We start from the raw sequence: 17172 nt of genomic DNA, 5'->3' as shown, positions 1-17172 counted from the left end.
CAGTTAAGAACAAATTATTATTTACAATGACAGCCTACACCAGCCAAACTTGGACGACGCTGAGCCAATTTTGTCCCGCACATTGATTATAGTTGCGGAGAGTCCCTGTAATCCTAGATTCAGATCATTCAGGTGAGAAAAAACATCACCCAGATATGCCAGTCGTGTGAGAAATGCATGCAAGCGGTCAGACAAGTGAAAATTCTGGTCAGTAAAGAAAACTTTAAGCTCATCTCTCAATTCAAAATAACTTGTCAATACTTTGCCCCTTGATAACCAGCGCACTTCTCTGTATGTTGTAAAAGCGTTACAAGGTCGCTACCCAGATCATTGCATAGTGAGGAAAATACATGAGAGTTCAGGGGCCTTGCTCTAACAAAGTTAACCATTTTCACTGTAATGTCTAAAACTTCTTTCAAGCTCTCAGGCATTCCCTTGGCAGCAAGAGCCTCGGTGGATGCTGCAGTGTACCCAAGTGGTGTCGGGAGCAACTGCTTGCACTCGCATTACCTCTCCACTATGTCTCCCTGTCATGGCTTTTGCGCCATCAGAACAGATATCAACTTGAGCAGCAGCTACGTTTGGCTACATACCGTTAGAGACTAACGGTTAATGTGATTGGATGTTAGTTGTTTGACTAGGCTACCTGTATTTGACATTGTGGTGTTATTTCGCTGAACTCTAGATGGTTTCATTTTATTTTTGGCAGTGAAACGGGGCTACTCAGGCGAGAGATAAACCTCACCCAAATGTATAGCCCCGTTGGAAAATATAAATTGACTGTTTGAAAAAGTGAATCAGATTTTTATTTGCCGTACCCCCGATGGCATGGCGTGTTCCCCAGTTTGGGAATACCTGGTGTAGAGAATCATTGTACCATCTAAACTGCTATGAAATCTCTTTTCAATAACAACAAATATTCTACTTTCAACTTGTTTGAAGTTGGTTTACAAAACCTAGAGTTAAGACGCAAAAACAAACTTAAGCATAGGGAAGCATAGAAATGTACATAGAACAGATCTACCGTATCTTATACTTGCTTTCAATGAGAAAGATAGACCTTTAACTACCATTTCTACGTGAATTTGGTCAGCTGCACCTGAAAAAAATAACGCACATAGAACAGATTAATGTGGTCAGGTCACCCAAACAGTTACATAATTTTAAATCAAAATTCTGACTTGTAGAGCTTGTGACATGAAATGTACCAAACAAATGTATGGCATTAATCTCAGATGGTGAACCAGAGGTGTCATAGTCTGATTGCCTGACAATCAGCTTGGGGTGTAGTCAGTAGGTCTTGCAACGGAAACGGTTTATCAGAACGAAACGGGGAGGGATTATCTCACATTAACTCAGCACTAGGATTAAAAACTATCATTTAATACCTACAGAGGGATCTGTTAACAAAAAAATGGTAAACACATTTGTTTGCTATACAGAACACATTTTTTGGCTGCGGTTTTACAGCCATTTTCTTTCACTTCTACACATTTTGCCATGACTCATGCCATGTTAATATGATATCTGAGTGAGAGTGACTAACAAAATCAATGGGGGCCCCTTGGAGGTCAGTGCCTCTGGACATGTGCCCTGCATGCCTGGTCAGTAATTCGGCCATGATTACTACACATTTAGATAGCTGGTGTCGTAGAAATATTAGTTCAATAATATCTCTCAGATACCGGAGCTTGTGAGTTCAGTATAGACTTTATTACAAAGTAACAAGCCGAGCTGGTCCATGGAGCAACTGCCTTCCCAAGTCTCGGCACACTCATTTTATACAGTTTCATCCTTACATCATATACATAGTCACTCCTCTTTATGTAAATGATCCACACCCTTTGGTATTCAGCCACCTTTACCTCTTTGTCTTACCTCTAACTTGTTTATGCCCATCTTTACTTGGTTTCCCCTCCTCTTATTGGCACAGACTTCAGGGCATAGATTCTGTTGGTGGTGTAACCATAGCAACGATTTAAAAAAATGTATAGACATACACTCCTAATGCAGGTGCATGTCTAAGGGTACTTATAGGATCATGTAATGGCTTTCCTTAAGCCTATAATGACACATACATACATGTATAATGCAAATGAAAATGCATGTCTTATTAATGTGCTTCTTCTTGAGCCACTCCTTTGTTACCATGGCTGTGTGTTTTGGGTCATTGTCATGCTGGAATACCCATTCACGACCAATTTTCAATGCCCTGGCTGAGGGCATCGTCCCTTTGATGCGGTGAAGTTGTCCTGTCCCCTTAGCAGAAAAACACCCACAATGTTTCCACCTCCATGTTTGATGGGGGGGGGGTGGTGTTCTTGGGGTCATAGGCAGCATTCCTCCTCCTCCAAACACAGCGAGTTGAGTTGATGCCAAAGAGCTCCATTTTGGTCTCATCTGACCACAACACTTCCACCCAGTTGTCCTCTGAATCATTCAGATGTTCATTGGCAAACTTCAGACGGGCATGTATATGTGCTTTCTTGAGCAGGGGGACCTTGCGGGCACTGCAGGATTTCAGTCCTTCACGGCGTAGTGTGTTACCAATTGTTTTCTTGGTGACTTTGGTTCCAGCTTCCTTGAGATCATTGACAAGATCCTCCCGTGTAGTTCTGGGCTGACTCCTCACCATTCTCATGATCATTGCAACTCCACGAGATGAGATCTTGCATGGAGCCCCAGGCCGAGGGAGATTGACAGTTCTTTTGTGTTTCTTCCATTTGCGAATAATTGCACCAACTGTTGTCACCTTCTCACCAAGCTGCTTGGCAATGGTCTTGTAGCCCATTCCAGCCTTGTGTAGGTCTACAATCTTGTCCCTGACATCCTTGGAGAGTTCTTTGGTCTTGGCCATGGTGGAGAGTTTGGAATCTGATTGATTGCTTCTGTGGACAGGTGTCTTTCATACAGATAACAAACTGAGATTAGGAGCACTCCCTTTAAGAGTGTGCTCCTAATCTCAGCTCGTTACCTATATAAAAGACACAAGGGAGCCAGAAATCTTTCTGATTGAGAGGGGGTCAAATACTTATTTCCCTCAATAAAATGCAAATCAATTCATAACATTTTTGACATGCGTTTTTCTGGATTGTTGTAACGGCCGTCGTCGGTGGAATAAGGTGAGGACCAAGGTGCAGCGTGGTAAGTGTTCATGATTTTTAATATAATCAAACCTGAACACTAAACAAAATAACAACTAGGAAGAACGAACAAACGAAACAGTCCTGTCCTGCTGATGACACATAAAACAGAAAATAAACACCCACGAAACACAGGTGGATGGGTGACTGTTGGTCCGAAAGCAAATCCCGATATAGCCCTTGAACAAAATTTTAGCCCACTGCGGCAGTGACGTGTATTCATGGACGCCAAGGGAGGCCAGGCTTCCCCGAAGAATTGACCAAGACAAAAACATAAAATAATGTATCTTTTGTCTCTCTGAGTTTTTATAATTTTCTCTTCAATTTGCAAGAGGCTGAATGTCTATGGGATTATAATGCTGACAGAACTAAGTGAGTTTATTTTTTATTTCGTGGTCGCACATTGAGATTCGTGGTTGCAAGTACGTTTCGCAAATGCGTAATTTAATTTTGCGAGCTTGTATCATGATGTGTGAAAGATTTAACAACAGTCGCAAACTTGTGACATATGAATACATTCAATACGATTTGCAAACATAATTTATTTTCAGAATTATTGCAAGTCCATGTATGGCTATCAATATTCTGGTTCGAATCAAAAATACACTTGCAGATTTTGAATCTGCACACGCTCTATCACTGTCACATGCTGTAACAAGAGCCTGGATGGTGACACATCTGCTTCAAGTTGCCCGACTGAATACGTGGGCTGTCGTAGAAATATTCGTCCAATAATATTTCGCGGATACCGGAACTTCAAGGTAGACTTTATTACAAAGTAACAAGCCGAGCTGCTCCATGGATCAACGGTCTTCCCAGCCTCGGCACACTGCCTGTATACAGTTTTCATCCTTACATCACAAACAGAGTTACTCTTCTTTATGGTAATGATCAACTATTTTTGGCTTCGCGCCACTGTTGTTTGAGGTGGGCATTTTCCCGCCTCTACAAATAATTTAACACTCTACAAATCATTGAACTGATTATATTGGTGGCGCAACTGTGACAGTTTGGTAAAAAAGAATAATAGGGGCCTTTACCAGGCTGCAGTCACAAGTACATTCATTATATAGATTATATCAGCACCCACCAGGCTATAGTCATATTAAGTACATTCATTATATAGATTATATCAGCACCCACCAGGCTATAGTCATATTAAGTACATTAATTATATAGATTATATCAGCACCCACCAGGCTATAGTCATATTAAGTACATTCATTATATTGATTCTGACACGTCTTATCCAGGCATGCATCTGGATTACAATGTGTGTCTATTTATTTTGTATATTGGCTTTTCTTATGCTATACAGGTGTGGTTTCCTTTAAAGCTTTTAATGATTCTGTTTTATGACATTAATATTTCACAATATGCTACTGAAAAATCGCCATAGGCCTTCAGTGGTAGCTTCCCCTTTGTTGACAGCAAGAGTGTCTAGTAGCCATTTAAGATGTATGTAACAACTGAAATATTAACAGTTATTTTTCAGAGCTGATCTGATTGGTCAAAATACCAACTCGTGAAAAATATCAGAATTGGGCTGCCAGTCTAAACGCAGCCTATTTGTCCTATTCTTTAGTCTTGTTTGGGATATATATTTCACTTGGCATACCTGTGTGATGTCTTATATACATGAATACAAATATATTCACCCTAGGTATGAGACTGTAACGGTTGACTTCGGTGGAAGGAGAGGAGGACCAAAATGCAGCGTGGTACGTATCCATAATGTATTTTAATGAGAAATTAATACAAAATACAAAAGAACAAGAGAATCAAAATGAAAACCGAAACAGTCCCGAATGGTGAAAACACTGAAGTGGAAAATAACCACCCACCAAAACACAGGTGGGAAAAGGCTACCTAAGTATGATTCTCAATCAGAGACAACGAACAACACCTGCCTCTGATTGAGAACCATACTAGGCCAAACACATAAACACAACATAGAAAAAAGAACATAGACTACCCACCCCAACTCACATCCTGACCATACTAAAACAAAGACAAAACAAAGGAACTAAGGTCAGAACGTGACAGTACCCCCCCCCCCCCACCCACCCCAAAGGTGCGGACTCCGGCCACAAAACCTGAACCTATAGGGGAGGGTCTGGGTGGGCGTCTGTCCGCAGTGGCAGTACTGGCGCGGGACGTGGACCCCACTCCACCATAGTCTTTGACTCCGGCAGCACCGGCGTAAAGGGCGACTCCGACAGCGCGGAGTGACGGGCGATTCCGGCAGCACCGGAGTGAAGGGCGGCTCCTAACTGAAGGGCGGCTCTGGCAGCTCCTGACTGACGGGCGTCTCTGGCAGCTCCTGACTGAAGGGCGGCTCTGGCAGCTCCTGACTGACGGGCGGCTCTGGCAGCTCCTGACTGACGGGCGGCTCTGGCAGCTCCTGACTGACGGGCGGCTCTGGCAGCTCCTGACCGAAGGGCGGCTCTGGCAGCTCCTGACCGACGGGCGACTCTGGCAGCTCCTGACTGAAGGGCAGCTCTGGCAGCTCCTGACTGACAGGCATCTCTGGCAGCTTCTGACAGGCGGGCGGGCGGCTCTGGCAGCTCCGGACAGGAGGGAGACTCTGGCAGTGCTGGACAGGAGGGAGACTCTGGCAGCGCTGGACAGGAGGGAGACTCTGGCAGCGCTGGACAGGAGGGAGACTCTGGCGTGACAGTACCCCCCCCCCCCCCCCCATCCACCCAAAGGTGCGGACTCCGGCCACAAAACCTGAACCTATAGGGGAGGGTCTGGGTGGGCGTCTGTCCGCAGTGGCGGTACTGGCGCGGGACGTGGACCCCACTCCACCATAGTCTTTGCCCGCTTCTTTACCCGCCTCCGTGGCGCCTTTAGAGCAGCAATCCTCGCCGCCGACCTTTGACTGGGGACCCTAGCAGCGGGCCCCGAATGGACGGGAGATTCCGGCAGCAACGGACGGACGGGAGACTCCGGCAGCACCGGCGTAAAGGGCGACTCCGACAGCGCGGAGTGACGGGCGATTCCGGCAGCACCGGAGTGAAGGGCGGCTCCTAACTGAAGGGCGGCTCTGGCAGCTCCTGACTGACGGGCGTCTCTGGCAGCTCCTGACTGACGGGCGGCTCTGGCAGCTCCTGACTGACGGGCGGCTCTGGCAGCTCCTGACCGAAGGGCGGCTCTGGCAGCTCCTGACCGACGGGCGACTCTGGCAGCTCCTGACTGAAGGGCAGCTCTGGCAGCTCCTGACTGACAGGCATCTCTGGCAGCTTCTGACAGGCGGGCGGCTCTGGCAGCGCTGGACAAGCGGGCGGGTGGCTCTGGCAGCTCTGGACAGGAGGGAGACTCTGGCAGTGCTGGACAGGAGGGAGACTCTGGCAGCGCTGGACAGGAGGGAGACTCTGGCAGCGCTGGACAGGAGGGAGACTCTGGCAGCGCTGGACAGGAGGGAGACTCTGGCAGCGCTGGACAGGAGGGAGACTCTGGCAGCGCTGGACAGGAGGGAGACTCTGGCAGCGCTGGACAGGAGGGAGACTCTGGCAGCGCTGGACAGGAGGGAGACACTGGCAGCGCTGGACAGGAGGGAGACTCTGGACAGGAGGGAGCACCTGTAGGGAGGAGACGGAGAGACAGCCTGGTGCGTGGGGCTGCCACCGGAGGCCTGGTGCGTGGAGGAGACACCGAAAGGGCCGGACCGTGCAGGCGCACTGGAGGTCTCGAGCACCGAGCCTGCACAACCTGTCCTGGCTGGATACTCCCCGTAGCCCGGCAAGTGCGGCGGGGTGGAACAGACCGCACTGGGCTGTGCTGGCGAACCGGGGACACCGTGCCTAGGACTGGTGCCATATAACCCGGGCCGAGGAGACTAGATGCGCTGGTCCACCTCTCTCCATGGTAAGCATGGGGAGTTGGCGCAGGTCTCCTACCTCGCCACACTCCCCTTGTGCCCCCTCCCAATACATTTTTGGGGCTGCCTCTCAGGCTTCCAGCCGCGCTGCCGTGCTGCCTCCTCATTCTGCCGCCTCTCCGCTTTCGCTGCCTCCAGCTGAGCCTTGGGGCGGCAATATTCTCCAGCCTGTGCCCAGGATCCCTTGCCATCCAGAATCTCCTCCCAAGTCCAGTTCTCCAAGTATCGCTGCCTCTCGTCACCACGCTGCTTGGTCCTTTGGTGGTGGGTGTTTCTGTAACGGTCGTCGTATGAAGGAGAGGACCAAAGCGCAGCGTGGTAAGTGTTCATCTTGATTTTTAATAAGAAAGGTGAACACGGAAAGAAAAACAATAAACGACAACGTGAAATAACTCAACCGAAACAGTACCGTGTGGACCAAACACTGAAACGGAAAATAACCACCCACCAAAACACAAGTGGGAAAAGGCTACCTAAGTATGATTCTCAATCAGAGACAACGAACGACACCTGCCTCTGATTGAGAACCATACCAGGCCAAACACATAAACACAACGTAGAAAAAAGAACATAGACTACCCACCCCAACTCACGCCCTGACCATACTAAAACAAAGACAAAACAAAGGAACTAAGGTCAGAACGTGACAGAGACATTCATTGATTTTAAACCTTTTTGAATCATAAGCTGTTTTCTTGATGGAGAAAGTCTGCGTGTTATCAGATGTAGTTAGTAAAAATAACATTTTTTACAAGAGTAGTTTATTTTTTAAAGCCTTGATCGTTACATCCTTCATCAGGGAACTGTCTGCTGATAGCTGACAACATGGTGGCCGTTTTGCTATAGTGCTCCAGACTTCCATGGCCCAGCAGACTCACCTGGGAATAGGGGGATGACACGTTTAGTTTTTATAAAAGTCTGGGAGACTTAGAGGGAGGAGAGTGAATATGTTTGAGTGTGTACAGCAAATCAAATCCAACCAGTGGCCCAGGATAATTAAGCAATAAGGCCTGAGGGGGTGTGGTATATGGCCAATATACCACTGCTAAGGGATGTTCTTATGTGCAACACTGAGTGCCTGGATACAGCACTTAGCCGTGTTATATTGGCCATATACCACAAACCCAAGGAGCCTTATTGCTACTATAAACAGGTGTTGTGTCTTTACTATCCTTAATGTGATGACATGCTATTTTCAAATCGATTACCTAACGTTTAATTATTTGATTAAATGAATCAGGTAATAACTAACTCATTAGGAATCCGGGGCACCACGGAAGCATTAGTTTATATAGAGCGGCTATCTCCCGAATCCAATCTTAAAGATCTGAAGATCTTTTATATCAACAGCAGTCAATCATTAATTATTCTTTACCTTCTATCAGTCTCATCTGAATGTTGTAAAATTCTTGGTTATCTACACGAACTCTAGCATAAATTATGAATCAGCAATATACATATTGCCTTAATTATGTATTTACTAACTAACTAAATAATCACAGAAATACATCAAAACAAACAGTAGATATTGGTTACTAACAATGATGAAAAAGTACCTAGTATGATGGCTTGGTAGACAAAGGGAAGGGGGTGTGGACTGAGAAAGAGAGGGAAAGGAAACATGGATTCACTACAAAGTTTATAATTATATTAATTGAAATGCTAATCCTTTGCACATGAAAAGGCGCTCATTCGAGAATAATTGCAATGTATATATGTTTGCGCCCGTATGTCGTTGTTGTCTTCTCTGTTGGAATCCTTGATCATCCTGTAGGGTTCATCAGAGTCTCTGGTTAACTTTCATTCAAGTCACAAAGTATTTCTGGTTGTACGTGGCTAGAATGTGTACTTCAGAGTAACATTCAGAAATGTTCTCATAGAATAGATGCTTTGGCGGTTGTCTGTATTCTCATCCTAGTTTTACGTCATTTCCAGCTGCAGACTAGTAATTATACCTCTCACTTATTCTGTAGGGATCAATAGTCTCAAGAGTTTAACCATTTCCAGCCGTGTAGCCAATGTGGTGGGAGCCACAATCTACACCCTGAAAGGGCCACATCATGACACAGGTTACCGACGTAATTAGAGCAGTAATAATGTTTTGTCATACCCCTGGTATACGTCTGATATACCACGGCTGTCAGCTAATCAGTATTCTGGGCTCGAACTGTTGTAGAAAAATCAGCTCTTGTAGTCGACAACTGTTAAGCATTCACCCAGAGTTTATTCAATAGTGACCTGCACAGAGGAGACCTTTTCTGGACCCCCGCCAGCATTGGACTCTCTTTTAGACATTTTAGTTTATGTAGGCAAGGGACATCTGTTTCAGATCAGCACTCTGCTATGAGTTTTCTTGGCAAGCTTATCCATTATAAAAGACATACATATTGGCATCCAAGTGATAGCCCTCCTTCAATGTATAGGACATGTGGGATTGCCACGTTTCATACTGCCCTTCAACTGGGATAATAGCTTTAAAGCACACAGTACAGTTGTCTAACACAATTGTCATTAAGCTTAATTGTTCCTTCACAGAACCACCCGGTTTATAATATGCTATAGAACCACCCGGTTTATGATATGCTATATGTCGCCTCCTGAGTGGCGCTTTCACGTCAGAGCCTCCAAAGGTCTCCAATAACACCAGAAAAAGTCGCTAGATTTGTCGCTAGTCGCTTTTTTGAAAATGTGTGGCTAGAGGGGTCTGAATACTCGCTAAATATAGCGCTAAATTGTCAACACTGGCTCCCACCTGCAAGAAGTATCTCCTCCCCTTCGCGTGAACGCGCACGCACTCGATTCTTCATTGCTGCGACTTGCTTGCTAGTTGAGATGTATTCTCTCCGTTGTCAGTTTAGCCTACATTTCACTGATCTCAGTAGCAGAAAGCATTTTTTGTTTGTATCCTTCAATGCAGCTGTCGATGATCATGTTAGGTTGCATTTCACAATTTTTTTTTATGGCAGTTTGATTATGGGGGAGGCACTAGTAATGTCTGCAGTTTTCGGTTTGGCTATTTGTTCCAAGTGTATTAGTCTATAAATAAATATCTTTACCAAAATTCGTCATCTCTCCCATGTCTTATTCGACTAGTAGTTGTTCTGAAATTTGTATTGCTTGCCTATATTTTACTACCTCCTCTGTTTAATATAACACACATACATGAATTATTAATTTCGGTCAAATCAGTCACACTACGAACTTTGTACAGTACAAAGTTAGAGGTGCACTATTTGATAGATTCCCCCGCTCCCCCTACTTCGGGCTTCCAGTGCGGAGACCTGAGGTCAAGCTACCCCAACCCCCCTCCCCATCTCATACTTCTGAGTGGGAGACCTTCCCAGCCTGCCTAGCTCACAAACTAGAATCAGGGCGCCAACTCCGAGGGTAATTGACCCACAGTCACACACGGTGACATTATATAATATATGTGAGGTGCAAATGAGGATAGAAAACAGATTGCTCAAATGTCACCATTCCGATTATTTTTGTGCTGGCGCCCTGTGCCGCCCCTGGCTGCCCATGTCGCCTATACCTAAATCTGCCACTGCCTATATGACTGTATATAGTAAATAATAACATTATTGTGAGTGCTTATCCAATGATATTTAGGTCTCTAGCTGACAAGAGCAGGCTATCCTGATACAGACATTCAGACACAGACATTACCTTTTTTTGTTTCAATTAGTGTTTTTTGAAGAATGCTACATTTTTGGCCAGTTGCAATTGTATGTCCATGTAATGGCCATGTAAAAGAAATGCCACTTCTATTTGTCACGCCCTGATCTGTTTCACCTGTCCTTATGATTGTCTCCACCCCCTCCAAGTGTCGCTTATTTCCCATGGTGTATTTATCCCTGTGTTTCCTGTCTTTCTGTGCCAGTTCGTCTTGTCTGTTTCAAGTCAACCAGCGTGTTTTTCCCGGTCTCCTGCTTTTGCTATTCTCTCTTTTGCTAGTCCTCACGGTTTTGACCCTTGCCTGTTTTCTGGACTCTGTACCCACCTGCCTGACTAGTCTGCCTGCCCTGACCTCGAGCCTGCCTGCCACTCTGTACCTCCTGGACTCTGAACTGGTTTTGACCTTTTGCCTGTCCACGACCCTTCTCTTGCCTACCCTTTTTGAATGTAATACATGTCAAGCACTCAAACCATCTGCCTCCCGTGTCTGCATCTGGGTCTGGCCCTGAGCCCTTATGCTATTAGGCCATACATTTGTGTTATTGTGAAAGATGCTGTTAAGTCTCATAGCCTACATCAGCCAGTTAAGTTATTTTATATAGGCCTAGGCTTGGAAAGAAATATACTACAACTAAGCCCTCTTGTAAAGTCAAATTAAAATGATTGTTTAAATGAATTACTCAACGGGTGTAGGTGTTCTCCATCTGTTGCTGTGCAACACTTGCATAACAAGTTAGCTATATTTTCAGCACTTCCTATTGATTGCGTTGCAGCGTTATGTTTCAGCACCACAAAATGGTCCGCTGCCTGCTTTATTAGTTGTTTTTGTTGTTTTTGACATTTTGCTTTATCTTGGCCAGGTCGCAGTTGTAAGTGAAAACTGGTTCTCAACTGGCCTACCTGGTGAAATAAAAAATAACAATAGTCCCGCATTCTCTCCTCATGAATGACGTTAAATGTAACTTTTGCATTATTATTATTAGGTAGGGTAACTTCCTTCTTGGGACATTGCATTTGGGAGATTTTGCATCTCGGGTCATAGTTTTGGTGCTTTGGGGGCCAAATACTATTGCTGGTGGGATTTGGCCCACGGGGCATCAGTTGGGGAACCCTGCTAATCACAGTATTTCTGACAGGGAGTTACTCCAGGGGCTTCCAAATCACTAAATCCACCCATGCATTTACTGCACTACTGAAACTACAGTATGTAACCTAATCCTATGAGGATGATATGTCAAATCCACAAACAAACAAAAAATCCACAAAGAGATCAATTAAAAATGATTGAATACATCCAATACAACATAACAAAGAAAGAGAAAATAATTCATATATATTTGAAAGAGTGTAAACTGCCTCACGCAGAAGAAAGAAAAAAAAACAGTTTACTTTCTCGCGATGTTTATTTCTGGCCCTTTGACGTTGCGTGATTTTGTGAAGCAAGCGATGCACAGTAGCTCGTACGTTACACCTGCGCAGTAGCTAGATCTACATGGAAATGGCGCCTGCGTTGAACTCCAGCAAGTGGGCAGATATCTCGTAGCTAGTGCAACTAATTCAGTAGACACGGTCCTTCATACTGAAACATTTGTGGGTTTTCGACAGTTGTCCTAAAAAAAACAAAAGTGTTTACAAGAAAATCGGATTATTATGACAGGGCCGAGGAAGAGTCCCAACGGAAAATATATCACATTTTATTAGCTTCTAACGTCGTTGGTAGTACGACGGTCAACATCAGGTAACGTATAGTAAGCTAAGGTTATAACGTTAGTTGCCTTTAGGTAGTTACTCTAACAATGCTACCAGTTGGAAGAATGGGCGGATTAGCTTCCGTTAAGCACACCGGAGCAGTTGTACCCAAAGTTGGCTAACTATTTAGATACGTTAGCTTGCTAGCTAGGCGGTTAATTTTAGCATAATGCTACCTCATGCGAGGTTTTGATTCACCCGCCTCACACGTTGCTATGATTTAACTATGTCTAACGACGTTACGGGGTATTTACAGGTTGGTAACGTAAGCATAACACCGGTTATTTACCAATATGTAGCAAGACTTGTAACTAGCGCACAGCATATAGGAGTTAGCTATCTAACGTACCTAGTTTACTGCAGCAGCTCGTTGCTGCAGTCTAGCTAGCTAGCTGGCTAGCAAGGCCGATTATATATTAGGTAACTCACGTTCGCTAGCTAGTTAAGTCAACGGATGCAGTAACCTGTAATTACTGTTCGCTACAGTCCCCAAAGTCACTGTCAACGAACTATACTAGTTTATTAACTAAGTTGTTAAGTTAGCTGGCTAGTAAGAAAACTGACATCGTGGTGTCGGAATGAACTATATGTCCGAGAGATGGCTAGCTAGTTAACGTTAAGCTAGTAAAGTTCGTTAGCTCAAATCAGAAGTCAAGGGTGTCATTTCCTTTCCTTTCCTCCTGCTAGTTTAACGTTACATTGTTACATCACAAATGTTTAGATCGACAGCCATGTATAACGTTACTTCTAATTTACATGGTTCTGCATTTAGCCTAGCTAGTTACTGTTAGTAGGACATTGTTTTGAACACGTTAGTGTAGGGAAGGTGTGATAGTGATACCGACACACCGGTAACCAATTACGTTTTACATTAGCTAGCTAACTATATTTTAAAATCTCGGAGTTGCTTGTTAATCTAGGTAAGAACATGTTAGTAGATAACATTTTATATCTACTTTGTTTTGGGGGTATTTACTAGCTACTCCAATACTCTGCATCTAACCGTACCACGCCTTGTCAATCTGCGCGGGAGTAGTCTCGGTTTCTTTTAAATTAGCTAGCTAGGCTACTTGCTTGTGAAAGGGGTGGTATTTTGCATGATTCATTGCCGTATGCATGACACCATGGCATGTTAGGTGAAATTCTGAGGCTAGTCAATGTAATCAATTGGTGAAAGAAGTTATGACACTAACTCTATATGGTGTTTTGCTGATACTGGACCAAATGCATACCGAGGCACATGAAGCTGTAGTCGAGATGTCTGCCTGACAAGTGTTCAATACTTAACGTTACCCTTTAATGTACATCTTATCTATACAAGGCTCTCTAAGATGGTGTTATCTTGTGGACCATGCACTCTTCATTGGGAATCAAGTGGGTAAACAGTAACGCAGTTTTAACATGGTAAACACACAGAGCAACATGCCGTGTCGGGGCTTTCCGATAATTATATAACTTATCACGATACTGTTTATTTATGTGATTGTGTCAGTTGGTTAGGCTGCTACTGGTAATATGGTAATGGCCTACTAGATAATCATCTGTCAATGCTTTACACTGCAACAAGAGAAGGACATGCACACAAACACGCCTGCAGCTTTTATGCCAGCAGGCCCAGAGCCCAAACTGCTGACAACTGGGAACCATAACACAGCATAAATACCTCTTTTGTCTCCTTTGAGTCCCCTCATAGCCCCAAAGGCAAAACCTGGTGGAGGCTCAGAGAGGAACTGTTTTCTTATGGTCTGATTTGAGCTCAGTTGTTGTGCGTGGTGCTGTCATTCTGTTACCAAACTTTGCTTCTGCACTGTTGAAGTAAATGTGTTTTTGTAACATTTTCAGTGGAAGTTAAAAGTAGTCATTGTGCATAATTGTATGGATTGTTTAACTTTAGAATCATTCGTTTTTGTTTGCCATTTTTTAAGTGAACATCTCTGTGACTATGGAATTGCCAAGCAACAAGGTAACCGTGTAGGTTTTCGCATGCATATGTGCCTCAAACCTGAAGTTTGGAAGAATCACATGTAAAGCAATGTCTGTTTTGTCTGTTTTGTACATAATGCAGTGCAATGTCATGTTTTGTGTGTAGTGAACATGCGTGACCTGGCTGCCCAGGTCACCAGCAGCCTGCTGCGTTTCCCGGGGGTGACTGTAGATGCTCTAGGGGAGGATGAGATCACCCTGGACTCTGTGCTTCATGGGAAGTTCACTGTTGGTAAGTCAGTGTGTATGCACGGCGGCCATCTCTCACAAACAACCCAATGCATTTAGGTTTTTCTTTATTTTCTCATTTCAACTGATATGGGGGGGCAGCATATGTCTGCCACTATAGCTAACTGCCCATACCGTCCCAGCATATGTTGTTTGCAGGAGGGAAGCTTTGTATTCCTGCATTCTTCAGTCTTAAAACAACAAAATACATCTCAAACAATCCCTTGTCAGAGGAGAGGTTTTACAATAAACCACCATGAACTAGTAGGCCTAACTGCTCCCTTTTCCCTACCTCATGATGTGCCTCCCTCCCTGGACGAAGGTCGTAGTGGGCTAGCTTGGCTCGCCTGTGGGCCCCAGCTGGAGGTGGTCCATGCGGTGACGGGTGAGCGCCTGTCCGCCTACTGCTTCTGTGGCGATGGAGAGCACCCCCCCAGCGTGCTGGCAGCCAGGGACTTCTGCTGGCTGAAAAGGACCGGGCTGCTTGTGGGCCTTGAGGAGGCCCAGGGCAGCATGCTCTGTCTCTATGACCTGGGTATCTCCCGAGTGGTCAAAGCCGTAGTCATACCGGGCAGGGTGAGTGCGCTCTCACCATCTACTACTGTCGCTTGCATCAACTGGTTGATTTGATTGATTGTGATATGGACTGACTGACAAACTGATGATTGGCAGATCAGGGCCATCGAGCCCCTGGTGAGCTATGGCGGGGCCAGTGCCAGCACACAGCACCTCCACCAGAGCCTGCGCTGGTTCTTTGGCGTGGCAGCGGTGGTCACGGACCTGGGACATGTCCTCCTAATGGACCTGTGTCTGGATGACCTCTCCTGCAGCCAGAGCGAGCTGGAGGCCTCAGGTCAGCGTGTGTGTGTTTTAACCTAACACAGACAACTTTTCTGGCCCACAGTTTCTCTCAAGATTGAGAGTTTGATGAGTGTGTGTGTTTTCTCCCCCCTCTCTAACCCACACCCTCCTCTGTCCTCTCCAGATCTGGAGGTGGTGAGTAAGTCCCTAGCTGAGATCCCCCGGCTACGTGAGCAGGAGACGCGTCAGGGGAGACATCTCTGTCTGCAGCTGAGCAGCCCCACGGGCACAGGGGCCACGGCTCTGCAGTACATCCCTCGCACCAACCAGCTGGCCGTGGGCTTCTCCGACGGATATCTGCAACTCTGGAACATGAAGACGCTCAAGAAGGAGTGAGTTGACGGCCCAGGGATGACATGGTGGCTATGGTAAACCTTCAGTTATGGCTTTTTCTGACTGTCTCTGCTGTGTTCTGCAACAGGTATCACTCCCAGCTGGAGGGCGGCAGGGTGCCAGTGTATGCCTTCACATTCCAGGAGCCAGAGAACGACCCCCGCAACTGCTGTTACCTGTGGGCCATCCAGTCTGCCCAAGACCAGTGAGTTCTCCCTCCCCACCTGTCTGCCTGCTTGAGGAACAAAGTTCAATAACTCTTGGAAGAGGTCACAGTGTGCACACCAGACCAGGATGTGATGTATTTGAAATACTTGAGGTTGTTTTGGTTTGTCCTGGACAATGGAACCAATGGAATAATTGCAGCTCCATGTGGGCTGGGATCTCTCAGCCCCAATCCCCTCTGGTATTCACATACTGTACCTGTCAAACACACCTACTTATTTAAGGGGTGGCAGCGTGACCTAGTGGTTAGAGCGTTGGACTAGTAACCGAAAGGTTGCAAGATCGAATCCCCGAGCTGACAAGGTACAAATCTGTCATTCTGCCCCCGAACAAGGCAGTTAAAACCTTTTATGGAGGTGGTCCCTGTACAGGGACCGCTCAGCGGAAATTTCAGAGCGCCGCCTATAGTACTTTACTTAGTACTCGTTAAATCTCAAACTTTCATTAAAACACACATGCAAGGTACTGAATTAAAGCTACACTCGTTGTGAATCTAGCCACCAAGTCAGATTTGTAAAATGCTTTTCGGCGAAAGCATGAGAAGCTATTATCTGATAGCATGCACCCCCCAAAATACCAGCACGACACGTAAACAACAGATTTTGCGGTAGCCGGCGCTACCCAAAACGCAGAAATAAAATATAAAACATTCATTACCTTGGACGAGCTTCTTTGTTGGCACTCCTATATGTCCCATAAACATCACAATTGGGTCTTTTTCCCGATTAAATCCGTCATTGTATACCCAAAATGTCATTTGCTGAAGGCCAGTCTGATGCTGCAAAAAGTCCATTTACAAGACGCAACGTCACTTTTTAAAATTACAAAAGTCGCCTATAAACTTTTACAAATCACTTCAAACGACATTTCTAAACCAACTTTAGGTATTAATAAACGTTAATGATGTATCAAATTGATCACGGGGCGATCTGTATTCGATAGCAGCAAGTCTGGAAAACATCGTCCATTTTTTCAGTTTCACAACATACTGTGGTGCGCCACAAGAAGGGAGGGGTCTATTTGTGTTGTAACCAAGGATAAATGATTCTGATATTGATAGCAATAGCTATCAAGGAAGCTGTAGGTGTT

General features: G+C 45.3%; 1 protein-coding gene across 3 annotated transcripts in view; it reads left to right on the top strand.

The window, feature by feature from the left end:
* The first annotated feature begins 3781 nt into the window (after positions 1-3781).
* Positions 3782-17172, top strand: part of ahctf1 (AT-hook containing transcription factor 1) — a 49031-nt gene continuing 35640 nt past the window's right edge. Inside the window, exons 1-7 of one of the 3 annotated variants that reach the window (XM_090209635.1) lie at positions 3782-4027; positions 4807-4864; positions 14543-14668; positions 14987-15240; positions 15337-15517; positions 15650-15857; positions 15947-16063. In XM_090209635.1, coding sequence (XP_090065761.1) covers positions 4855-4864; positions 14543-14668; positions 14987-15240; positions 15337-15517; positions 15650-15857; positions 15947-16063 — 896 coding nt within the window. In that variant the 5' untranslated portion in view covers positions 3782-4027; positions 4807-4854. Of the gene's footprint in view, positions 4028-4806; positions 4865-12138; positions 12443-14378; positions 14417-14542; positions 14669-14986; positions 15241-15336; positions 15518-15649; positions 15858-15946; positions 16064-17172 lie in introns of those variants that run through there. The other 2 variants (XM_021574674.3, XM_021574673.3) reach the window with 2 other exon arrangements.

Source organism: Oncorhynchus mykiss, chromosome 19 (assembly GCF_057628025.1).
Source record: "Oncorhynchus mykiss isolate SJ-2025 chromosome 19, ASM5762802v1, whole genome shotgun sequence".
NCBI lineage: Eukaryota > Metazoa > Chordata > Actinopteri > Salmoniformes > Salmonidae > Oncorhynchus > Oncorhynchus mykiss.
Note: the sequence above shows the minus strand (reverse complement) of the source record. Positions and strands in the feature narration are given on the sequence as shown.